The sequence below is a fragment of the Vipera berus genome, assembly GCF_964194415.1.
Source record: "Vipera berus genome assembly, chromosome: W".
Classification (NCBI taxonomy): domain Eukaryota; kingdom Metazoa; phylum Chordata; class Lepidosauria; order Squamata; family Viperidae; genus Vipera; species Vipera berus.
The window spans coordinates 25,313,553-25,340,475 of NC_138210.1; the positions used below are offsets into that span (position 1 = coordinate 25,313,553).

A 26,923-nucleotide genomic window follows, 5' to 3' on the forward strand; every position below is an offset into this window, starting at 1 on the left:
GCTCAGGAAGTAGCAAGAAAAAAGGAGCCCTTCTGTAAAGGGGGAGGGGGAAGGCCACCCTTTGCCTTTCAAATTTTGCCGCTTCCCTGCTTCCTAGTTGCCAGCACGTCCCCGGGTGATTTTTGTTTTGGCGGGATGCTGAGTTGGCTCCACCTCCAGCTGCCCGTGGTAACTTTTTCCGCACCTACTTGGCCACACCCACCCGGCACCCCCCAGCCAGCCACACAGATGTGATTGTGTCCACTTGGCCATGCCCACCCAACCGCCGCAAGTCATCCGCCCCGAATGGGCTGCACCTAATCCTTCGTGTCAACCCAGCCACACCCACTCACCCTTGCCCACCTGGCAGCACTCAAGATGGGCACACCTACCCGGTCACGCCCACCTGGCTGCAGTGAGTTGTCATAGACCCATTTGATGGGGACCCAGGATGCCTAGAAAGTTCACTGTGTGACTCTGAGTCAGTTACTATGTCAGCCCAAACTGACACACAGAGCTGTGGTGGAGGAAGGAGTGTCATGTAACCACCCTGAGCCCCTGGAGGGTAGATGAGGCATAAATATTACAAGTAAATACGCTCTTGTGAGAAAGTTATGGGTAAATCCATGGAGTGTGGCATGTTACCAATTATGACTCCCTCTAATCCATTACTAAAAAATAACCAGAAAAAAAGAAAATGGAAGCACATCTGAGTCTTAAGAAATACTGGAGTTACGTATCAAAATTTTGTGCCATTTGGGCAAAAGCAACAACTTGATTTAAGAGAAATTTCTTTAGCTGACCATATCCTCCTCAAAGCCAACACCTACCTTCAGTTTTTTGCCTTTGTATGGGTTTTTCACATGTTCTTCAGCATCCATGATCAATTCTGTCAGGGTCCGGAACTTTCTCACCTGTAAGAATAAAAAATAGTTGTCATGAAGTAAGAAGAGAGAGAGGACAAGAGAACAGTGTTGTGATTTTTTTGAAGGTTGCTAATTTAAACTGATAGATTAAAAAATAGGGCTGAATGGTTCACTTGGCAAGTGGGATCTTCATTTTGTGAATATTTATGCAGCTTTAAGCAGGAACTAGTAATAGTAGAAAGATTATAATTATTATCCTGCCAATGAGACAGTGATTTTTCTTTGTTTTACTGAACTGAAATTTCTTCTTGCCTTTCATTTCCAAAAATGTATATCATTCTATGCTGAGGTTATCAGCACACTAACATTTACCATGAACATTTGTCATGCAGGAAATTGAACAGATAGTCCTAATAATTACACTTTGAATTTGGGAAGACTAATCCATGTTCTGTGCTGCAGCTAACATACAGCTGCTGCTAACATACATTAATTAAACAAAAGCAACCTTCCCCAACCTGGTTTGCTCAATATACATTCACAACCACAAAGTCGAATGCAAATTCTCAGTTACAGATGCAATACATCTACATATCCATATAGAATTAAATCAGGGGACTGGAACTGGGTCCTTCAGCCGTCAATGAACTCCTACAATCCCATCTAGCACCACTGCTAATGATAAGATATCTAGGGAGTTGTAGTTCCTCCACATTTTCCATAGCTTACTAAGCCCTGCTCTATATCATGGTTCAACCCTGCAGACAAATCAGGACAGTAACTGTAGAAATAGCAATGTACTTCTCTAGTTTGAAGCTTAACAAGTCAAGCCTCTGCCTGTCTATTCAAAAAGCAAGCCTCAGCATTATCCCTCCAGGTAATGCAAAATAGAACTGCGTGTTTCCCCAAAAATAAGACCGGGTTGTATTTTTTTTTGACCAAAAGACCCATTAGGGCTTATTTTCGTGGGATTTCTGACTTTGTGGCTGGCCACCCACTCCCTCCCACTGTCTGCTTGCCCATGGCTGCAACGCTTTACAGAGCTTCCCAAAGTAGACATTCAGGAGGCGAGGGCAGTGCCAGTGGAACGTACCTTCAGCCAAGGAGGAGAGCGGCTCAGACAGGCGGGGGAAGCCAAAGGACTGGGCCACGCAAGCCTCCCCTGCCACCTCCGTCTGACACACTCTTTCCTTTTGCAAGCAGACAAAGCTTCCAGTCTCGCAGTTCTCCATCCAGGCAAAAAGTGTTCAGGTGCCTATGGGACGCATGGAAACAGAGCAAATTGCTCTGTTTCCAAGCGCTCCGTTTGCAAGCAAACAAAGCTTCCAGTCTCCCTTTGAGTGAAAAGTGTTTGGGCACCTATGGGGCACTTGGAAATGGAGCAATTCACTTTGTTTCCAAGTGCCCCATGGGCGCCCAAACTCTTTTCGCCCGGACAGACAACTGATGGAGACTGGAAGCTTCGTCTGCTTGCAAAAGGAAAGTGTGGCAGGCAGAGGGAGGCCATAGGGGAGGCTTGTGCCGCCCAGTTTTTCAGCTTCCCCCGCCTGTCCGTGCCGCTCTCCTCACCTGAAGTCGCGTTCTGCCGGCACTGTCCTTGCCTCCCAAGCGTCTACCCTGGGAAGCCCTGTAAGTGGCAAGCAGATGGTGGGAGAGAGCGGGCAGGCAGCTTCAGCGGGTGTCTGGCAGGTGGAGAGAGGCGGCAAGGGAGGCTTGCACCGCCCAGTTACGGCCCAAGCCAGGGGAGACTTGATGGAGGTGGTGGCTGCCACCAGGCAGGTGTTCTTGTGGGGTGAAGCAGGGGCAGCCGGGACCGAAGAAAGCGCCTCCAGCAGCGGACATGGCTGTTTACCAGTGGCGGAAATCTTTTGCTGTCACTCCCCCCTTGCTCCAAAATGGTGGAGGGAGACCAGGTAAGGCGACTGAGCCTCCCCCATCATCCATAGCATGGCAGTCCAGCTCTGGAGGGGAGTGAAAAGGAAGAGGTGGGTGGGCAGCTGGGTCATTGAATGGGTGGGGGGAGGTCACCGAGCGGGGAGTGGCCTGACTGCGGGGACCTGAGTTAAGTGGGTGCAGGGCAGCTCCACCCCCACCTGTCTCGCCTCACCTTGTGACGACAGCATTGATGCGACGCATGCTCTCCTGCCCTGTTATGGCAGTGAGCAACCAGATGGTGCGATGGAGTAGGCGGGCTCTTAACTAGGGCTTATTTTGGGGGTAGGGCTTATATTAGGCACATGCCAAAAAACACTGGTCTACAAATTTTGGGAAATTATTGACCTCCAAGATAAAATGTGTTCTTACATATTTTAATTAAATGAATTAGAAAACAGGTGATAAAGGTGGTGGTTGGCTAAAGTTTTCAAGATATTACACAATAAAGATTTACACACAAGCGAGTATATGTGCCTACAAGAGAAAGAGGTGTCTAAAGATCACGATGACTCATAACTTTAAGCAATTACAATAGAACAATGAAAATGGTACCGCATGGAAGTGTACAGATTTGTCTTCACTTTGAGATTAAAGATTATCACCTAACTGTAATTTATTGTTCTTTTATTGCAAGGTACATTTGTCTTGGTCAGATCTATGCATTATACAGTTACATCTGGTGGCTTGTGAAACGTGTCATTGCCTGACATTTCCAAGGAACAGTTGCGTGATTTAATTTAATTTAATTTAATTTAATAATATTTCTATACCGCCCTTCTCCCGAAGGACTCAGGGCGGTGAACAGGGCAAGAATAAGAATACAGAATTACAAAAAATAAAAAAGGATTAAATACATGCCCACTAAAAACAGTCAATAAAATATTAAAACCCCAATAAAACAACAGTAAAAAACCCCACCAATCCCCCATCAGGCCAGGCCGGCTTGTTCGAATAAGAATGTTTTTAGATCGCGGCGAAAGGAGCGAAGATCGGGCGCCATCCGGAGCTCAACCGGTAACTGATTCCATAGCTCCAGGGTGCCCACAGAGAAGGATCTCCCCCTGGGGGCCACCAATCAACATTCTCTGATCGGTGGCACCCTGAGGAGGCCCTCTCTGTGGGAACGCACAGGGCGAAGGGAGGCTGATGCCGGCAGCAGGTGTTCCCTAAGGTACTCCGGACCCCTGCCATGTAGGGCTTTAAACACCATTACTAGTACCTTGAATCTCACCCGGAAGACAACTGGTAACCAATGCAGCTCACGGAGCAGAGGTGTAACATGGGAGTATCGGGAGACTCCCAACACAACTCTCGCGGCTGCATTCTGTACCAGTTGGAGCCTCCGGGTGGTCCTCAAGGGCAGCCCCATGTAGAGAGCGTTGCAGTAGTCCAGACGAGAGGTCACGAGCGCATGAGTGACTGTGCATAAGTCATCCCGGCCTAGATAGGGCCGCAACTGGCGCACCAGGCGAACCTGGGCGAAAGCCCCCCTAGTCACAGCCACTATGTGATCTTCCAAGGTGAGCCGTGAATCTAGGAGGACTCCCAAGTTGCGAGCCCTATCTACGGGGGGTAATAGTTCACCCCCCATAGAGAGAGATGGAATATCCAAATTGACCCGGGATGAAGGTATGCAAAGCCACTCAGTCTTGTCGGGGTTGAGTTGAAGTCTGTTCCTCCCCATCCAGACCCGAACCGCCTCCAGGCAACGGGACATCACATTGAGGGCATTGAGTTGATACCCAACTCCAAAACCACGAATGATCTCACCCAGCGGTTTCATATAGATGTTGAACAGGACAGGCGAGAGGACCGACCCCTGAGGAACTCCACAAACGAGAAACCTCGAGGTCGACCTCTGCCCTCCTGTCAACACCGACTGCAAACGTCCCTGGAGATAGGAGAACCACTGTAAAACCGTGCCTCCCACTCCCAATCCCCTGAGACGCCGCAGCAGGATACCATGGTCGATGGTATCGAAAGCCGCTGAGAGGTCTAATAGGACTAGAACAGAGGAATGTCCCCTGTCCCGAGCCCTCCAGAGATCATTCACCAGCGCGACCAATGCCGTCTCCGTGCTGTACCCGGGCCTGAAACCCGATTGGTACGGGTCTAGATAATCCGCTTCATCCAGGACCAGAGGGAGCTGATGCGCCACCACACTCTCAACAACCCTCGCAAGAAAGCGAAGGTTGGAGACCGGACGAAAGTTGTTCAACACAGCTGGGTCCAAGGCAGGCTTCTTGAGGAGAGGCCTCACCACCGCCTCTTTCAAGACGGCGGGGAAGCTACCCTCACTCAAAGAAGCCGATATAACTGCCTGGAACCAGCTTCGTGTCCTCTCCCGGGCTGCATAGACCAGCCAGGAAGGGCACGGGTCCAATAAACATGTGGTGGAGCTCAGCCTCCCCATAATCCTGTCCACTTCCTCCGGAGTCACAGAAGCAAACTCCTCCCAGGTAATATCGGCAAGACCGCCCGTGTCCTGATCGTCAGACTCTGCCCAGTCAGAGTCCAGACCGGTCCGAATCCGAGCGATTTTGTCCGACTGTATTTTCCCTCAGAAGCCAAGATGCCTCGAAACTGTGTAAACAATGCCGATATCTTCTGCTATATGTGTGGCGAGGTTACATTTCCATTTCAAAAGTGCAGTATGGCGGCAGTGGTAAAAAAAGGCATACCACCTATATTTTGGATGCAAAATGGGAGATCAGGACAAGAATTGGGCCCATCATTATTGTGTCAACACAGTGACAATGGATGTTCCTACTCTGACAACTAAGGGAAATTGCAACCATTTTTACTCTGCTTTCAGCGTGCTTTTTCTGCTGTTTAGGAATCAGGTGTAGAAGGGGGGGATGGGGTGAATGCTTGAGCTCAGCTAGCCACAATAATGCAACTCCGTGGGAACTCAAGGACACACTGATAATGTTTTGGCAGGCTGAGGAACTGGAGAGGGAGCCCGCGCTTCAGGCTAATTGGAGAATGTGATTGATGACTGCTTCCAGGGGGTGGGAATTGCAACTTATTACTTTGTATCTGGGGGAAGGGAATTTAGTTTTGGGTTCAACTATGTAGTGCCGATACTGTGTATCCTAATAAAATGTTCTTTAAGGATGAATTCTTGCCTTGAAGTTCTTTTGATGGGTTTCATTTATCAGAACCATGACATTAACCCAAAACTACCTTCTACGTTAACCATCTTGGGGTCCTGAGCTCCAGTCACCTTCCCGAAGTCAAGGGATAGACCAACAATGACTCAGGAAAGATCTCAGCATAGAGAAGGAAGAAGCACCTGTAACCAGCACCCTGGCCATGGCTGTTGCCTCAGCGGAGGGAGCGCAAGCCATCACACTGGCAGAAAATGGAAGTTCAGAATTCCTGACAATGGGGCAAGACCAAAGATGCGGGAGCTGCTGTGGTCCTGAGAGTGGACCCTGCCCAGCGGAGACTCCAAGCATCCTGAGACAATCCTGCCTAAGAAGAGCTCTTCAAAAGCATCTGAGGCCAACTTGCAGGCGGGGGCCTCGCAAAAGTCACGTTCCCCGGTCCGCAGGGGAGCCAAGAGATTAGCAACCACCAATGACTCTGAAGAGTGGAAATACCTGTCTGCAGTCCACAGCCAATCGGTAGAGAGGTTAGTGGAGAGGTTCAACAGGCTGGAAGTAAAGAGTAGGGAACAGCTCTCCCACTCCTCGCATGCAAATGAGTACGATGACCGGTGGGAGCTTCGGCGACCTGTACCCAAGAGAAGCCCTAGCCCCGCAGACAGAGCATGAGTGGCTTCTCTGCATTCGAAGCCACCAGCATTAACCTCAAGCCCGGTGAGAAAGAAGAGTCCCAACCACCACTCGGGACACAGCAGTCCGGATTGTCGCCACTCCTCAAGGACCCCGGAGCGCCACTCACGATGCAGGAGTCCCAGCCACTGGCCAAGCCCTAACCACCGTCGCTCATCGCAATCTCCTGACAGGCGCCACCACGATAGCTCCAGACAGCGAGAGGATGACAGCCCCGATGGACGACCTCGCTACTGAAGCCCGAGCCATCACCGATAACGTTGAAGCCCGGATCATTACCAGCACTGTGAGAGCACTGACCATTACTATCGGTCACACAGTCCCGAGCATCACCATAGGCGCCACCAGAGCCCGAGACCTGTGCAGAGAGAAGACCCAAATGTGGGTATTCAACATGATTTTGTTCAGCAGCTGGGAGGACTGCATGGCCTGTTGGACAGGCAGCCACAGGCTGGGGCACAGCAGCCGATGGGCCTGCAGCAGCCGGGGGTGCAGCAGCCGCTGCTGTGAGGACAGCAGACGTTCAGAGTGCAACAGCAATGGGGGGGACAGCAGCCCATGATGGCATCACCCCTTAAAGCAACTTTTGATGACGACCCGGAGAAGCTGATTTTCTTCCTTAATCAAGTATGTTCCCACATGAATCAAAATGCCAATTTTTACCCAGATCCAGCTGCTATGGTCGACATTGTCGCAGCTAATCTGGAAGGGGAGGCATCTGAGTGGCTAAACAATTTGTACAACGAGCAAGCACCTGAACTGGGAGACCTCCATCTCTTCCTCCTAGGGCTGAGGGCTAGGTTCGAGGACCAATCCATAGCCTTCAAGGCAGAGAAACAAATTCACAAGATAAAGCAGGGCGGTAGCCCTGCATTGGACTACGTGCGAGAATTTCGCAAGGTGGCAGGTCGATTGAGAGGTGGCCAGAGCAATCCCTAGTGCATCACTTCAAGGAGGGGCTACATGATCACCTTTCCCAGGCCTGCATCTACCAGGCAGTTCCCGATCAACTGCAAGAGTGGTACCATGCGGCAGTGAGACTAGACATCAAGCTTGCTCGTTATAAGAAGCAGATTCCTCCAGTAGCCGGACCGAAGCCAGGGCAGGCCAGGCGGCCGCCTCCAAGAAGACCTCCAGCCATCAAAGCAGCGGAATCATCCAAGCCACCTCCTGGCCCACCAATCAAATGCTTCAGATGTGGGCAACAGGGACACTGAGCAGCGATTTGTCCAATCCAGTACCCCCAACAAGGGGGTAGATCGGGACCAACGGGGAGAGTTGGGAAAAGAATTCAGACCCGGGTCGATAGAGATGCTCTGAACCAGCCAGGCAGCCTCGTCTCTCCAAAAAACTCTCTCAGCAACTGCCAACTGAACTTTTATTCACCTCCTCTTTCTGAATACCAAATACAACATTACATAAACCCCATCCATCTCAAAAAAATAGGATTGTTGTTGTTGTTAGTTGCGAAGTTGTGTCCGACCCATCGCGACCCTATGGACAACGTTCCTCCAGGCTTTCCTGTCCTCTACCATCTTCTGGAGTCCATTTAAGCTCACGCCTACTGCTTCAGTAACTCCATCCAGCCACCTCATTCTCTGTCGTCCCCTTCTTCTATTGCCCTCAATCTTTCCCAGCATTAGGCTCTTCTCCAGTGAGTCCTTCCTTCTCATTAGGTGGCCAAAGTATTTGAGTTTCAACTTCAGGATCTGGCCTTCTAAAGAGCAGTCAGGGTTGATCTCCTCTAGGACTGACCGGTTTGATCGCCTTGCAGTCCAAGGGACTCGCAGGAGTCTTCTCCACCACCAGAGTTCAAAGGCCTCAATTCTTTGGCACTCAGCCTTTCTTATGGTCCAACTTTCACTGCCATACATTGCAATTGGGAAGACCATAGCCTTGACTATACGCACTTTTGTTGACAGGGTGATGTCTCTGCTTTTTAGTGTGCTGTCTAGATTTGCCATGGCTTTCCTCCCGAGGAGCAAGCGTCTTTTAATTTCTTGGCTACAGTCCCCATCTGCCTTGATCTTGGAGCCCAGGAAAATAAAATCTGTCACTACCTCCATTTCTTCCCCATCTATTTGCCAGGAATTGAGAGGGCCGGATGCCATGATCCTGGTTTTCTTAATGTTTAGTTTCAACCCAACTTTTGCACTCTCCTTCTTCACTCGCAACAAGAGACTCTTCAGTTCCTCTTCACTTTCTGCCATTAGAGTGGTATCATCTGCATATCTTAGGTTGTTGATATTTCTTCCGGCAATCTTAATTCCAACTTTTGATTCATCTAGCCCTGCCTTTCTCATGATGTGCTCTGCATATAAGTTAAATAGGCAAGGCGACAGTATACAGCCTTGCCAGACTCCTTTCCCAATTTTGAACCAATCAGTGGTTCCGTGTCCAGCTCTCACTGTTGCTTCTTGGCCCGCATATAGGTTTCTCAAGAGACAAATAAGATGGTCTGCTATGCCCATCTCTTTAAGGACTTGCCACAGTTTGTTATGATCCACACAATCAAAGGCTTTAGCATAGTCAATGAATCAGAAGTAGATGTTTTTCTGGAACTCTCTAGCTTTCTCCATGATCCAGCGTATGTTAGCAATTTGATCTCTAGTTCCTCTGCCTCTTCGAAATCCTGCCTGTACTTCTGGTAGTTCTCGATCCACATACTGCTGAAGTCTAGCTTGTAGGATTTTAAGCATAACTTTACTAGCATGAGAAATGAGTGCAATGGTGCGATAGTTTGAACATTCTTCGGCACTGCCTTTCTTGGGAATTGGAATGTAAATTGATCTTTTCCAATCCTGTGGCCACTGTTGAGTTTTCCAAATTTGCTGGCAAATTGAGTGTAGCACTTTTACTGCATCGTCTTTTAAGATTTTGAATAGCTCAGCTGGAATACTGTCACCTCCACTAGCTTTGTTGTTGCTCAGCTTTTCTAAGGCCCACTTCACTTCACATTCTAGGATGTCTGGCTCAAGGTCAGTGACCACCTCATTGTGATTATCAGGGACGTTAAGCTCATTCTTGTATAGTTCTTCTGTGTAATTTTTCCACCTCTTCTTAATCTCTTCTGCCTCTGTTAGGTCCCTGCCATTTTGGTCCTTTATCATGCCCATTTTTGCATGAAACGTTCCCTTCATCTCTCCAATTTTCTTGAAAAGATCTCTGGTCCTCCCTATTCTATTGTTTTCTTCTATTTCTTTGCACTGTTCATTTAAGAAGGCATTCTTATCTCTTCTAGCTATTCTCTGGAATTCTGCATTCAATTGGGCGTATCTTTCTTTTTCTCCCTTGCCTTTTGCTTCCCTCCTTTCCTCCGCTATTTGCAAAGCTTCCTCAGACAGCCATTTTGCTTTCTTGCATTTCTTTTTCTTTGGGATGGTTTTGGTTGCTACATCTTGTACAATGTTGCGAACCTCTGTCCATAGTTCTTCAGGCACCCTGTCTATCAGATCTAATTCCTTAAATCTATTTGTCACCTCTACTGTATATTCAACAGGGATATGATTTAATTCATACCTGACTGGCCTAGTGCTTTTCCCTACTTTCTTCAGTTTAAGCCTAAACTTTGCAACGAGAAGCTCATGGTCTGAGCCACAGTCAGCTCCTGGTCTTGTTTTTACTGACTGTATAGAGCTTCTCCATCTTTGGCTGCAGAGCATATAGTCAATCTGATTTCTGTGTTGACCGTCTGGTGATGTCCATGTGTAGAGCCGTCTCTTGGGTTGTTGGAAAAGAGTGTTTGCTATAACCATCGTATTCTCTTGACAAAATTCTATCAGCCTGTGCCCTGCTTCATTTTGTACTCCAAGGCCAAACTTGCCTGTTATTCCGGTTATCTTTTGGCTTCCTACTTTAGCATTCCAATCCCCCATGACGATAAGGACATCATTTTTGGGTGTTAGTTCTATAAGGTGCTGTAGGGCTTCATAGAACCGGTCAATTTCATCCTCTTCAGCACCGGTGGTTGGGGCATAGACTTGGACTACTGTGATATTGAATGGTTTGCCTTGGATTCGAACTGAGATCATTTTGTCATTTTGAGGATTGTATCCCAGTATTGCTTTTCCTACTCTTTTATTGACTATGAAGGCTACTCCATTTCTTCTGAGGGATTCTTGCCCGCAGTAGTATACCTGATGGTCATCTGAATTAAATTCACCCATTCCTGTCCATTTTAGTTCGCTGATACCTAAGATGTCGATGTTTAGTCTTGTCATCTCTTGTTTGACCACGTCCAGCTTGCCTTCATTCATGATCTTACATTCCACGTTCCTATGGAGAAAAAATCTTTACAGCATCGGACTTTCCTTTCACCACCAGACATATCCACAGCTGAGCATCCTTTCGGCTTTGGCCCAGTCGCTTCATTCTTTCTGGCGCTACTAGTACTAGCCCTCTGCTCTTCCCCAGTAGCATATTGGACGCCTTCCGACCTGAGCGGCTCATCTTCCAGCGTCATATTGTTTTGCCTTTTGGTACTGTCCATAGGGTTTTCATGGCAAAGATACTGGAGTGGGTTGCCATTTCCTTCTCCAGTGGATCACATTTTGTCAGAACTCTCTGCTATGACCTGTCCGTCTTGGGTGGCCCTGCATGGCATAGCTCATAGCTTCATTGAATTATGCAAGCCCCTTCGCCACGACAAGGCAGTAATCCATGAAGGGGAAAAACAGGATACACAGCGATAATTGGATACATAGTGAGAACTACTCAGGTGCCTATGAGATCATTACAAAAACAAGATACTAAAAGATATATGTGAAAGCTTTATCATAGCGTTTCCCAAACCTCCCACATGCCATCCTGTGCGAACCAGGAGAGTGTGCTCATCACTGTAATTCACGTAGAGGCCGATAAGAAACGTTTGGGAAAGCTGAAGGTTGAGAGGCCAAAAAATGGCCGTTCCCACAGGGGAGGAAGAATCCAGCCCAACAGCTGGCAAAAGAAAAATCAAGCTGGGTCGTGCAAGAAACCGTCTCCCAGGTCGTGTCACCCACACAGGAAAGCGCCGAGGTCCAAGCCAGACCTACCACTGCTCTGCCGTCCTACGATAGAGACGACGAAGGGGAGAACAACCCGATGGTGAGTCGACCCGTTCCACCTTTTTCACATTCTGCTAAGCTCGTAGTCCCTAAGACAGGGGTACAAATGGATTTGAAGGTGCTAGTGGACTCAAGAGGCTCCAGGTGCATCATCAGTTTGCCAATTGCCCTTAAGATGGGTATACGAGCAAAATTGCTCTCCAAACCCATTAGGTTTGAACAGGCAGATGGCTCTTCAATGGGAGGAACTTTAGTAACCCATCTAACCGAGCTTATACGCCTAGAAATAGGTGAACATTGGGAGTTTATCCATTTCATGGTGGCTCCGAAGATGACTGAGGCTGTGATTTTAGGTTTATCTTGGTTAGACAAATGGAAACCTTTTATCTGGTGGGAAAAGGGGATGAGGACTGTGAGATTGCCAATAGGGCCCAAACCACCTCTTGATTCTGCTGACATTACCGGAGGGCCTAAGCCGGGGTGTCAAACTGCCGGCCCACGGGCCGGACACATCATGTGGAAGCCGCACCCACCCCATTGCCAGCAAGGGCAAAACCGTCACATGACGTCACGAGTTTGACATGTCTGGCCTAAGCCATCGGCAGAACCAGCAAAATTAACTGCCATTCCCCAGCCAGGCGAACCACTCATCCCCAGTGAGTACTGGGATCTAGCCGAGGTGTTTAGTGAGAAAGAGTGCGACATTCTGCCGCCACATCAACCAAATGACTTTGCAATTGAACAATTGACGGGGGCTAAACTCCCGAGACTGAGGATGTACACTATGACCCCCCTCGAAATGAAGGAACTACAACAGTACGTGAACAAAAACCTAGCAAGAGGTTTCATTGAACCAGCTAAGTCCCAGGTGGGGACACCGGTGTTATTTAAAGAGAAAAAAGACGGTTTGCTTAGGCTCTGCGTGGATTATAAGGGGTTAAATGCTGTAAGTGTAGAAAACAAGTACTCGCTCCCCCTCCTGAAGGACCTACTAACCCAGGGGTTGGCAACCTTAAACACTCAGAGAGCCACTTGGACCCGTTTCCCACAGAAAACACTGGGAGCCACAAAACCCTTTTGAAATCTAAAATGAAGATAACACTGCATATATTGTTTTTTGTTGTTGTTGTTAGTTGCGAAGTTGTGTCCGACCCATCGCGACCCTATGGACAATGTTCCTCCAGGCCTTCCTGTCTTCTACCATCTTCTGGAGTCCATTTAAGCTCACGCCTACTGCTTCAGTGATTCCATCCAGCCACCTCATTCTCTGTCGTCCCCTTCTTCTATTGCCCTCAATCTTTCCCAGCATTAGGCTCTTCTCCAGTGAGTCCTTCCTTCTCATTAGGTGGCCAAAGTATTTGAGTTTTAGCTTCAGGATCTGGCCTTCTAAAGAGCAGTCAGGGTTGATCTCCTCTAGGACTGACCGGTTTGATCGCCTTGCAGTCCAAGGAACTCGCAGGAGTCTTCTCCAGCACCATAGTTCAAAGGCTTCAATTTTTTGGCGCTCAGCCTTTCTTATGGTCCAACTTTCACTGCCATACATTGCAACTGGGAAGACCATAGCCTTGACTATACGCACTTTTGTTGACAGGGTGATGTCTCTGCTTTTTAGTGTGCTGTCTAGATTTGCCATGGCTTTCCTCCCAATGAGCAAGCGTCTTTTAATTTCTTGGCTACAGTCCCCATCTGCCTTGATCTTGGAGCCCAGGAAAATAAAATCTGTCACTACCTCCATTTCTTCCCCATTTATTTGCCAGGAATTGAGAGGGCCGGATGCCATGATCTTGGTTTTCTTAATGTTAAGTTTCAACCCAACTTTTGCACTCTCCTTCTTCACTCGCAACAAGAGACTCTTCAGTTCCTCTTCACTTTCTGCCATTAGAGTGGTATCATCTGCATATCTTAGGTTGTTGATGATTCTTCCGGCAATCTTAATTCCAACTTTTGATTCATTTAGCCCTGCCTTTCTCATGATGTGCTCTGCATATAAGTTAAATAGGCAAGGTGACAGTATACAGCCTTGCCGGACTCCTTTCCCAATTTTGAACCAATCAGTGGTTCCGTGTCCAGTTCTCACTGTTGCTTCATGGCCCGCATATAGGTTTCTCAAGAGACAAATAAGATGGTCTGCTATGCCCATCTCTTTAAGGACTTGCCACAGTTTGTTATGATCCACACAATCAAAGGCTTTAGCATAGTCAACGAAGCAGAAGTAGATGTTTTTCTGGAACTCTCTAGCTTTCTCCATGATCCAGCATATGTTAGCAATTTGATCTCTAGTTCCTCTGCCTCTTCGAAATCCTGCCTGTACTTCTGGTAGTTCTCGATCCACATACTGCTGGAGTCTAGCTTGTAGAATTTTAAGCATAACTTTACTAGCATGAGAAATGAGTGCAATGGTGCGATAGTTTGAACTAAACTGCCTTTCTTTGGAATTGGAATGTAAACTGATCTTTTCCAATCCTGTGGCCATTGTTGAGTTTTCCAAATTTGCTGGCAAATTGAGTGTAGCACTTTTACTGCATCGTCTTTTAAGATTTTGAATAGCTCAGCTGGAATACTGTCACCTCCACTAGCTTTGTTGTTGCTCAGCTTTTCTAAGGCCCACTTCACTTCACATTCTAGGATGTCTGGCTCAAGGTCAGTGACCACCTCATTGTGATTATCAGGGACGTTAAGCTCATTCTTGTATAGTTCTGTGTAATTTTGCCATCTCTTCTTAATCTCTTCTGCCTCTGTTAGGTCCCTGCCATTTTGGTCCTTTATCATGCCCATTTTTGCATGAAACGTTCCCTTCATCTCTCCAATTTTCTTGAAAAGATCTCTGGTCCTCCCTATTCTATTGTTTTCTTCTATTTCTTTGCACTGTTCATTTAAGAAGGCATTCTTATCTCTTCTAGCTATTCTCTGGAATTCTGCATTCAATTGGGCATATCTTTCTTTTTCTCCCTTGCCTTTCGCTTCCCTCCTTTCCTCCGCTATTTGCAAAGCTTCCTCAGACAGCCATTTTGCTTTCTTGCATTTCTTTTTCTTTGGGATGGTTTTGGTTGCTACCTCTTGTACAATGTTGCGAACCTCTGTCCATAGCTCTTCAGGCACTCTGTCTATCAGGTCTAATTCCTTAAATCTATTTGTCACCTCTACTGTATATTGAACAGGGATATGATTTAATTCATACCTGACTGACCTAGCGCTTTTCCCTACTTTCTTTAATTTAAGCCTAAACTTTGCAACAAGAAGCTCATGGTCTGAGCCACAGTCAGCTCCTGGTCTTGTTTTTACTGACTGTATAGAGCTTCTCCATCTTTGGCTGCAGAGCATATAGTCAATCTGATTTCTGTGTTGACCATCTGGTGATGTCCATGTGTAGAGCCGTCTCTTGGGTTGTTGGAAAAGAGTGTTTGCTATCACCATCATATTCTCTTGACAAAATTCTATCAGCCTGTGCCCTGCTTCATTTTGTACTCCAAGGCCAAACTTGCCTGTTATTCCAGTTATCTTTTGGCTTCCTACTTTAGCATTCCAATCCCCCATGACGATAAGGACATCATTTTTGGGTGTTAGTTCTATAAGGTGCTGTAGGGCTTCATAGAACCGGTCAATTTCATCCTCTTCAGCACCGGTGGTTGGGGCATAGACTTGGACTACTGTGATATTGAATGGTTTGCCTTGGATTCGAACTGAGATCATTCTGTCATTTTGAGGATTGTATCCCAGTATTGCTTTTCCTACTCTTTTATTGACTATGAAGGCTACTCCATTTCTTCTGAGGGATTCTTGCCCGCAGTAGTATACCTGATGGTCATCTGAATTAAATTCACCCATTCCTGTCCATTTTAGTTCGCTGATACCTAAGATGTCGATGTTTAGTCTTATCATCTCTTGTTTGACCACGTCCAGCTTGCCTTCATTCATGGATCTTACATTCCAGGTTCCTATGGAGAAAAAATCTTTACAGCATCGGACTTTCCTTTCACCACCAGACATATCCACAGCTGAGCGTCCTTTCGGCTTTGGCCCAGTCGCTTCATTCTTTCTGGCGCTACTAGTACTAGCCCTCTGCTCTTCCCCAGTAGCATATTGGACGCCTTCCAACCTGAGGGGCTCATCTTCCAGCGTCATATCGTTTTGCCTTTTGGTACTGTCCATAGGGTTTTCATGGCAAAGATACTGGAGTGGTTTGCCATTTCCTTCTCCAGTGGATCACGTTTTGTCAGAACTCTCTGCTATGACCTTTCCGTCTTGGGTGGCCCTGCACGGCATAGCTCATAGCTTCATTGAATTACGCAAGCCCCTTCGCCACGACAAGGCAGTAATCCATGAAGGGGATATTGTTTTTTACCTTTATGCTATGTATAAAAAAACTATAGCATGTTGCATTTATGAAATCAATGAACTGTTACAAAGAAAACAAATTTTTATTTCTGCACGCAAAAGCATTTTGAACTCCAAAAAAAAGATGCTGGGTCGAAGGTTACTTTCAAATAAAATACTCAGTCTATTTGAGTCCTCCTTGTATTTATGAAATAAAAAGCTGGTGCAAACTATAAAAACTACAAATAGAACAATAGAAAAGAAAAAAATTGCCAGGGAAAAAAAAGAAAAGGACAGGAGAAAAAGGGGAAAAAACCTTTCTCCTTCATCCCAACAGGTAAAAACAATTTTAGTAGCTTATCTACCATCTTTAAATACAGCATAATTATCCCCATACCTCACCTTGGTCTGCCAGTCCTCTTCCCCCACTCAGTGTGTTTGTGTTGTGTGTGTGTGAGAGACAGACAGAGGCACTTGCGCTTCCCTTCTCTCTCTCTCTCTCTCTCTCTCTTTCTGCCCATGGTCTGCCAGTCCTCTTCCCCCACTCAGTGTGTGTGTCTGTGTGTGTGTGTGTGTGTGAGAGAGAGAGAGTGAGAGAGACTGAGAGAGGCACTTGCGCTTCCCTTCTCTCTCTCTCTCTCTCTCTGTCCCCATCGGCGCTTCTCTCCTGCCCTTGTTGCGTCTCCACGGAGGAAAGCGAGCTGAATATGAACGTCCGCAGTGTGTCAGCTTGTCGGCTTGTCACTGGCCGGCTGGCCAGGTGAAAACGAAAGGCAGACGGGGAGGGCTCCCCCTTCCCTCTCCAAGGCAAGCTGCCCTCCTCTCCATCCTGTGCCCCCTCCCCCAAAGAGATTGGCTGGTAGAGTTTGTCAATTGCTGCTCTTCCTCCTCTTCCTCCTTGTCCCCATTTCCGCTTGAGCAGTTTGCACCAGAAGAAGAAACGGGGTGCTCCCCCCCACCCGCTGTTTCTCTTCCTCTCTTTCCTTCTCCCATCACTTCTTTGGTGCGTGTTTGCTGGGAGGCCACCCAGATTTGAGCATCTTGGATTCCAACTCTTCCTCCCACACACCCCGCCCCCACGCATCCCTTCTTCCTCCCCCAACCCCCTCCTCCCACCCTGACACCAGCACTGCCCACCCCCTTTTCCCCATCCTTCCCATGAGCGTGCGGGGCCGCCCCTAGCTTGCGATGGGACTGGCATGGGAGGTGATGCCGCCACAAAGAGGGTAGCAGCCCCTGCGCCCGGGCGCAGCAGCCAGAAGGGTGGCTGAGTGTCCCTCACGCCCCTATTAAGCTCTCCCCTCCCTCCCTCCCTCCCTGAGCCCAGGAACGTCCCCCTTTCCCCATTACTCTGAGTGCCATTGCGAAGCTTCAGCGCAATTGCAAGGCGGGCAAGCAAGGGGGCTGCGAGTGTCAAGGCGCAAACCCTGCACGGTGCCAGGCTTGGGGATTTTTTTGAACGTGGCATAAAATCAGGAAGGGGGGGCTGGCTGTCTGGCCAGGAAAACTCCCTCCTTTTGCCTGTTTCCCCCCCTTCTGCCTTTCCAGGAGGAAAACAGCATCTCCCCCTCCCCAAATTCTCTTTCCAAACCAGCTGCTGGTGACAACCAAGGTGATACAATGCCCACCTGACTTGTCTCCTGCTGGTGCCCTGCCTGCCAACCCAGACGCCACTACTTCAGTCTTTCTGGGTAGCCCCGGCCCGGCCAGGAAGGGAACTCCTGGGGACGGTGCCCCAGAAGAGGGCCTGAGAGCCTGGGCAGGCAGCGAGCTTGCAATCGCACTCAGACAGAGACACAGAGAGAGAGAGACAGAGAGACACTTGCACTTCCCTTTTCTCTCTCTCTCTCTCTCTCTCTCTGCTCTTGGTCTGCCAGTCCTCTTCCCCCATTCAGTGTGTCTGTGTGTGTGAGAGAGAGAGAGAGACAGAGTCAGAGAGAGACAGAGAGAGGCACTTGCGCTTCCCTTCTCCCTCCCCTCCTCTCTCCCCTCCCCCCGATCTGCTCACCACACATTCTTCTCTGACAAGCTGACTGGGCTGGCTTTAAATCGGCTCTCCTCTCCTGCCCTTGCTGCATCTACCTCTTCCTTCCCAGCAGCCGGGACTCCGGCACGCCTTCTCAGCCACCAGGGCCAACGGTAGCACCGGCTGGGGATCGCAGGGCCTGGGCTTCCTCTAGGCTGCGGCTTGCAGGAGGGCTGGCCCACTCAGTGGAGGCTCCGGAAGGACGCTCCCAGGGGGGATCACGGGGCAGCCCCGCGCGGCTCCCCAGCCACATGAGCCTCGGATGGGGCCAGCCTGGGAAAGGGACTTCCTGGCCACGCTTTTCCTAGGGGGTGGGGCACCCGGGCGCAGGGCCAATCAGGAGCCCTGAGAGAGAGAAGGGAAGTGAAGCGCAAGTGCCTCTCTCTGTCTCTCTCTCTCTGTAAATGGTGGAGGACTGGGAGCCGCAAGGGAAGGCTGAGCCACATGCAGCTCCAGAGCCACAGGTTGCCGACCCGTGTGCTAACCCATCTGGCAAAGGGGCGTTTTCACTAAATTAGACCTAAGAGAAGCGTACTACCGAGTAAGAATGAAAACAGGAGATGAATGGAAAACCGCCAATGCCAGTGACGTGGCAGTCAGAGCAGTACTTTTGCAAAAGAACCATGAGGGGATCCTGCAGCCCTGTGCCTACACCTCAAAAAAGTTCACAGACTGTGAGAGAAGGTGGGCAGTTTGGGAGAAGGAAGCCTTTGCAATTCGTTGGGCTCTGTTAAACTGGAGGCATTACCTAGAAGGGAGCAAGGTGTATTTTGAAGTATGGACTGATCACAAAAACTTATGAGGCACTGAAAACTCCTCGCAAGCTTTCCCCTAAACAAGTATGGTGGGTGCAGTATTTTAACTGGTTTAATTTCACCCTAAAGTACATACCGGGGGGAAAAAACTTTTTAGCTGACGCTCTATCAAGATTGGCTCAGTACGAGAGCCAGCGTGAAGAGGTTAATGAATCAATCATACCTACACTGCAAGTTGTGTCTCAATTAACGCTGCAAAGAGCCTCAACTTCTAGAGTCCCAAACCCCAACGATCCTGGGACAAGAAAGCTAAAGCAGGAACTCCTCAATGATCAATGGTTCAAGGGTACCTTGACATGTAGGGACGGCTTAGCCTACAAAGCGGGGAAGTTGTATTTGCCCAAAACCCTCCACTTTCATGCTCTCAAGCACGGTCACAATGTGAAACAAACTGGACACTTCGGCTATTTAAAAACACTGCATTTGATTCGTTGGCAGTTTTGGTGGCCAGGTTTGAAACGGGACGTAAAGAACTATGTCAAAAGCTGTGCTGTGCCACTAAGAGAATTCCCGGGAAGCCCCCTGGACTATTACAACCGGTAGCGGACCCTTCCCAGCCATGGGAAGAGATCGCTATGGATTTTATAGTTGAGTTACCTGAAAGTAAATATGGTGATATGGACTGTGATTGATCTTTTTCTGAAGCAGGCTCATTTTATTGCCTGCAAAGGACTCCCATCAGGCCAGAGACTGGCCAAGATGTTTCTTAAGCACATTTCTCATGGTTCCGACAGATGAAACCCATCAAAAAAACTTCCAAGGCAAAATTCTTCCTTAAAGAACGTTTATTCGGGAAACAAAGTATCGGCACTACATAGTTGAACCCAAAAACTAAATTCCCTTCCCCCAGATACAAAGTAACAAAGTACAATTCCCACCCCCAATAAACTGTCATAAAACACTTTCCCCAATTAGCTTCAAGCGGGGGGGGGGACTTTCTCCTCAGCTCCTCAGCCCACCAAAATGTTATCAGCTCATCCTTGAGTTCCCACAGCAGCATTATTATTATGGCTAGCTGAGCTTACATCCCAACACCACCACCACCCACTGCACCTGATTTCTAAAAGTAAGAAAAAGCATTTAAAGGAATAGAGAAAATGGCTGCATTTTCATCAGTTGTCAGAGCAGGAACATCCGATGTTAGCAGTATTGACAACATTTACATACTGCACGGCGCACCACAGCGAATAATCTCTGACAGGGGAGTGCAATTTATGGCCAAATTTTGGAGGGGCTTCCTTAAACTAATTGGCTCATTGCAGGGGTTGTCATTGGCCTTTCATGTGTCTACGAATGGGGTGGCTGAAAAAGCAAAATTGATGGTGGAGCAGTACCTTAGATGCTATGTGGACTATCAACTAACTGAACTGACCTCCTCCCTTTCGCAGAGGTGGCTTACAATAACACTGTTCACAGTAGCACCGGTTTTACGCCTTTTAAAGTTGCTGCAGGGAAAGAATTTAACCCAATACCTGAGTATCCTCAGGGACCCTCTACCTCCCAAACTCTTGACCAGAGGGTGAAGGGGTGGGGGGAGGTTTGGGACAAAATGAAACTCGCTCTAAAAAAAGCTTCCGAAACGTGTAAGACAGGGCTTTTCAACCTTTTCACCCATTGTACCACTTTTAGGATGTGGCAACATCCGAGTACCACCAGTCGCCTAGCAAGGTGTCAAAACCTTGATGACCAAAAAAAAAAGGAAAAAAGTGATGAAATACAGGTAGTCCTCAACTTACAACAGTTCGCTTGGTGACTGAAGTTACAATGGCACTGAAAAAAGTGCCCCCCCCAAGCCACAGCTGAGCAAGACACCTGCCTGTCCGCCTAAGGTTTTTGTTGTGAGCATTTCTGTTGAGGATTGACAGCAGGGATGGGGGGGGGGTGTTTGGTTTTTATTCCCATCTTCTGGGTGATTGCAGCAGGTTTTGGTCCCTTCCCTTGAAAGGGACACCATCTGGTAGCAGTAGAACAGGACTTTTCAACCTTTTCACCCATTGTACCACTTTTAGGATAAGGCACTCTCCGAGTACCACCAGTCGGCCAGCAAGATGTCAAAAGCATGACCAAAAAAAAAAGGAAAAAAATGATAAAGTACAGGTAGTCCTCGACTTACAACATTTCGCTTAGTGACTGTTCGAAGTTACGACGGCACTGAAAAAAAGTGACTTATGACCATTTTTCACACTTATGACTGTTGCAGCATCCCCAGGGTCATGTGATTTACATTCGGATACTTGGCAACCGAATCATACTTATGATGGTCAGTGTCCCAGAGTCATGTGATCACCTTTTGCAACTTTTTGACAAGCGAAGTCAATGGCTGGGGGGGGGGGAACAGCTCATCACTCAGGTTTGCAGGGTCCCTGTGTGGGGGGAATCCATGGGTCTCTGGTGGAGGGGGGTGGGACTGGGGTGGGTGCCCTCCTTCCCTCACTCTCTCCCATTGTCCTTCTTTCCTTCCTTTCTTACCTCCTTCTTTGTCCCTTCCTTCCCTCCCATCTCCCCCTCCCTCCTCCCTCCCTCCCTTCTCTGTGAGCTTGAGGTTGCTAAATGAGGCCAGTAAATACTTGCTGCAAGGAAAGCAATTGGGACGGCGCAGCAGAGAGAATTGGTGTTTCTCCACGCACGCTCATCAGCGTGCATGGAGAAACACCGGATCTCGAGTCTTCATCCCAACTGCTTGCCTTGCTGCAAGGAAAGCAATTGGGATGGCGCAGCGGAGCGAATCGGCATTTGAAACGCCGGATCTCGAGTCTTTGTCCCAACTGCTTGCCTTGCTGCAAGGAAAGCAATTGGGACACGCAGCAGAGGGAATTGGCGTTTCTCCGAATGCGCTGATGAGCACGCGTGGACAAATGCCGGATCTCAAGTCTTCGTCCCAATTGCTTGCCTTGCTGCAAGGAAAGCAATTGGGATGGCGCAGCGCGCGGGGAGAAACGCCAGATCTCGAGTCCTCATCCCAACTGCTTGCCTTGCTGTAAGGAAAGCAATTAGGATGCGCAGCAGAGGCAATCCGCGTTTCTGAGCAGAGCTGAGCAACACACAGAAAGCAAACTGAAACAAAAACACAGGGACTATCAGGAATGCAAGATCAGCGTGTGCTCAGAAACGCTGAATCTTGAGTTCCTCAAGCTGGGAAGGAGTGCAGCGGGGGGGAGGGGGGAGGCGGGGGGGAGAGGAAGGCGATGCCGCATACCACCAGCCAGGTGCTCGCATACCACCAGTGGTACGCGTAGCACTGGTTGGAAAGCCCTGGGTATAAGAAACAGATTAAAAAAGGGCTCCCCAGAGGTCATTCCAGGTTGGGGAAAAAGTTTACTTATCCACAAAATATTTACAACTCAAGTTGCCTAGTAAGAAATTGGGACCAAAATACCCTGGTCCTTTCCCCATCGTAAAAATCATAAATCCACTTATGGTGGAGTTAAAGCTTCCCTGGCTTTTAGGGAAAATCCACCCTGTGTTTCATTGTAGTCTACTAAAACCTTTCCGGGGTTCCACTTTATGACCTCTCACTAAGGCGGCACCTGGCCCTCTGCTAGTAGCTGGACAGAGACATTATGAAGTGAAGTGTATTCTTGATTCTAGGCTTTGTAAGGGAATGTTACAGTTTTTGGTACAGTGGAAAGGATACCCATTATCCGAGGCCACTTGGGTGAAATCTAGCGATGTAAAAGCCGACAGACTCATTCACAAATTTTATGACAAACACCCTAATAAGCCGAGAGGCAACCACTAACCTATGGTTTTGTTTGAATTGCAGGATTTATGCTTTTTGTTAAGGGGGGGCAGATGTCAATTAATACTCAGGACTTAATTTTCCTTTATTAGTGACCCAATTCTGATAAAATTTAGCTACTTTCATTTCCAAGGCTTTCTCCTTGAAGCCCAGTGAAATCAGACTAGGACTTATTTTCTGGGTGGGTCTTATTTTCGGGGAAACATGGTACAGCCTAAATATAATATAGCTGTCAAGAGCAATACCACAACCCAGGCAGGCCAAATAAAGACAGAGGAATGGGGTGCCTTGATTGGAGTCAAAGAAGAGAAATACAGTTCTAAGAGAAAAAAAGTTCTAGTGCAGGGGTGTCAAACTGCCGGCCCGTGGGCTGGTTTCATCATACTGAAGCCGTCCCCACCCCACTGCTGGCAATGCAAAAAGAGTCACGATACGTGACATGGCAAGTTTGACACCCATGTTCTAGTGGCTTGAGAACACAAAATATATTGAAAGAGCTCCCAAAACACAAATGGGGAAACCTCTATAGGCAGACAGCACAAAAGACCTTGTCATCACATTGGAACTGTTCCTGGATCAAATGCTCAAATTAAATTAACAAACACAGAATTCCAAGTCCAGCCTACACCAGAACTCATCCTAAGTAAAGCATCATTTCATGTCAGTCCTCTTTGAGCCCAGCAAGCAGTTACCTCATTGGAGATCTCAATCCATTTCATCTTGCACATATCACCAGAGAAGTCTTTGAAGGCAACTTTATCCCAGTCCAGATGAGATTCAGTGGTTTTGAACTTGCTGCCATCATTGGAGGGCAGGTTATTTTTCATGCACTCTAAGAGGGTCAGCATGTCTTCCTGGGTCCATCGATCTGAAGGAAAAACAAAAAAGGGAAAGATGTCATACAAGGCATTTTAATGTGCACACTAGGGCAGCCATTTCCAACCTAGTGCCCTTCAAATGTCTTGGTATGTTTGCTCAAGGCCAGCATGGTCTTTGGAATTCTGGGAGTTATAGTTCCAATACATTTCACATTAAAAGTTTTAATAGAAACAGCAGCTAGTGGTATTATTTATATTACAGGCAATAGAGAAGCAATCCATGTATTACATTTTTTAAAAAAATCCAAATGTGGACATTTTACAAGTTTCAATGTACAATTGAGACTACAAACTTAAAATATTTTTTGTGGCTATGATAAACAGTGGATCCAATTCTTATACCTATAAAATTGGAGCATAGTTCTTAAAGTTTGCTGATAAAAACAACTAGCAATCTGCTTCAAGATCACAGAAGCAATGTCATGGTTTTGAAAATATTAAATTACATCCTCAATTGGTAGCCAAAAAAAATCCATGGAGGAAAAACCATGAACAGATAGTGAAAGTTGGATTTTCTTGAGGGTCTTGACCTTGTTTTACTTTATTGTGATTAACGGTATAACCATACAGACATATTTACTGAAATGTGAACCTCACAGTAGTCAGTGGGTCTTATAATTTCTAAAGCACAGGCACTCTTTAGAGATTTGGACTACTTTTCCCATAAATCCAACTAAATACAATGAAAGATACAGGTAGTCTTCAACTTATGACTGTAATTGAGCCTGGCAATTATGTAAGTTATGATGGTTGTAAAGCAGATCACCATGTGACCGCACGTTTCTATCTTCTTTGTGGCAGTCATTAAGTGAACACCATGGTCATTAAGTCAACCCATTGTTTACTAGGGCTGTCTTTTTGCCAGAAACCAGAAGTAAACACCAGTTTCCAGCAAAAATGCAAATTGGGTCACGTGACTATGGGAAGCTGCAAACAGCTGTAAATGCAGGCTGGTTGCCAAGTGACCAAAATGCAGTTATGTGACCATAAGGAGGGCAGGATGGCTGTTGGAACTTCAGAACCGGGTCATAAGTAGCTTCTGAGGGGTCTGTTGTAACTTTGAACGGTTGCTAAGTCAAGGACTACCTGTAATAGATTATGAAAGTTATAGCTCAAAATGTTTCAAAGGCATGAATTGCCTATTCTTGCTGCATAGCAAGTAGTGATTAGATTGTATCCTAATTCACTGGACAACAAATTTTTCCAAAGGTTTTGCTTGCTGAAATTTTTTTGATTATGATAGACCCCCTCAAACTGAACACAAATATAATTTCAGAATGACAATCATATAGGAAACTTGAAAAATATGAAATGAACTTCTAATGACTATGTTTTTAATTGCATGCTCCAGACACACTGCATGAGTTCAACGGGTCTAAAAGTGCTGATTTTCGTTTGTACTCTCACTGCAGTGTCCAACAATAGTCATCCAGCATTGATGGATTCCAGTTGCCCTGATACTGTTTTTCCATTGTAGCAATGTCCTGGTGAAACCTTTCACCAAGTTTGTCACTGACTGCACCTGGTTTTTCAGGAAAGAAGTCCAAGTGTGAATACAGAAAATGAATCTTCAGTGACATGTTGCACTTCATGGTCTTGTATGCTGTAAGATGTTTACCAACCACCAAATGTAGTCTTGGTGCTCTGTAGTTGCCAAGAAAATTCTCAACATCCTTGAATGCTTTCCGTTTGTCTGGCCCCACTAACAGATCTTTGAACCGCATGTGATTGATGATGTATCTGATCTGTGGACCAACAAAAATGCCTTTCTTAAATGCATGTTATTCTTGGAAACATCTGTCTAAAATAACAAAAACCTACACCTTCCTTGTTCATCACTTTCACAAAAATTTTCATCAGTCCAAGTTTTATGTGAAGCAGATACAAAAATATTTTTGTTGGGTCAAGAAGTGGATCATGTGCCATGTTTTTCGGTCCTGGAACCAAATTCTTTCAGAGTGTCCATTTCCTTTTAATATAACGCGACTCTCTTGCACAGCTGTCCCATTCACATATGTAATAGCAGTACTTGCTATATTGGAGCTGCAGTCCAAGCAGCAGAGCCACTACTTTTAGATCTCCACAGGTATTCCAGTTGTACTTGGTGTACTGGATGTGCTTCAACATTTCCATGTTTTCATATGTTTCTTTCATGTGTGCAGCATAGCCAATAGGTACTGAAGGGTGTCCAATGCCATTGTGTAAAAACAGATTTCTATAAAATTGTACCTGGTAAGTTAAATTACAGGTTATTTTCATGATTAGCAGCCAAAAATTCTTTAAGATACACCTCAAATTGTTCAGGAAGCAACATTTTTGTTGTCCAGAGAAATCCAGGATGCTATGGCTCACCTGTCACCTGGAAAACTCTTCTGCATCTTCTACAGATGCAAGGACATGAGCACTGTCAATGTTTCTACACACACAATACCCTAAACTAAGCTGTGAACATACTTTAGCTGTCAATGGACTTGCAGACTGTGGCTTCTCCTCCCTTTCCACAGGAGGTATGGCTGCAAACTATACTCTGTGATTTGCTTTGAAGTTCCTGCATCATCTAAATATAGCACAAAATGGCTTCTTCCAGCCAGCACAAACAAGAGAGGGAACCTTTGGTTGTTTTTTTAAATGTATTTTCATCACAGCACATTCAGATGATACAGGAACCTTAGAATAACCCATATGGGTCACTCCAGCCACACTGTTTGCTGGTGGGCAGTCCGGAGATGTATTCATGGTTAACCACAAGCCAGATTCACTGCATTCTCTAAATGTAGACTAGAGTAGAAATAGCCAATGAGATGACATTGCTGATAAAACCAGAATAGTGTTACACCTCGTTTGTGTGACCATAGATAATATCTGAGAAAGAATCATACATGTTTCAAACTTTGCTTCCATACGTTATCTGTTAGCAACAGTATTAAGTCCTGTTTGGGATTATTTTTAATGAAAGGAACTAAGCATCTTTAAAATTTAATAAGCAACTTATTTAGTAAAGTTGAATATTTCAAGAAGTGGCAGCTAGGAATAGGATACTGCATAATTTTCTACTGTAGCATTGGCCTTTCCAGCATTCCTTCTCACCTTTTTGGGGGGCTGTCATTTCTAAATCAGTTGGACTATCTGCTGCTCCGTTCATCCTCCACCTTTCAGACCCAAGGGTGACACCTCCTGAGTCTCCCCCTTCCAGCTCCCTCTTACCCCTTCACTGTGGCACCAATCAACTTTGACCCTGAAAAAGATAAATTGTAACAATGATCTCAGCTTACCAGTCCTACCTTCACAAAAAGGTACAAAAGCTGTCAGCGCAAACATGGGAGTTTAGGTTAGTAGCTCCTGGAAACTAATACACTGATCAAACAATCCTTGAACCTATGAAGTACTCAGGTATTCAAGAGCAAGTGGGAGCTGAAAGAGGAGACAGGTCCTCACAATGCCTCTATCTGATGGGAGGGCTAAAAATTTCCTATGAAGTTGAGGAAGGTACTAATGGTTTAAGATGGTTTCAGGAACAACCTAAACT

The 26,923-nt window shown here is 46.8% G+C and overlaps 1 protein-coding gene across 1 annotated transcript in view; it reads right to left on the reverse strand.

Moving 5' to 3' along the window:
- LOC308676209 (nucleolar transcription factor 1-like) overlaps positions 1-26,923 on the reverse strand; it is a 243,248-nt gene that overhangs the window by 214,744 nt on the left and 1,581 nt on the right. Inside the window, exons 2-4 of the mRNA XM_081341986.1 lie at positions 26,485-26,632; positions 23,212-23,387; positions 810-893 (exon numbers count right to left, since the gene is read on the reverse strand). Of these exons, the coding sequence (XP_081198112.1) occupies positions 810-893; positions 23,212-23,387; positions 26,485-26,539 (315 nt within the window). The 5' untranslated portion in view covers positions 26,540-26,632. The remainder of the gene's footprint in view (positions 1-809; positions 894-23,211; positions 23,388-26,484; positions 26,633-26,923) is intronic.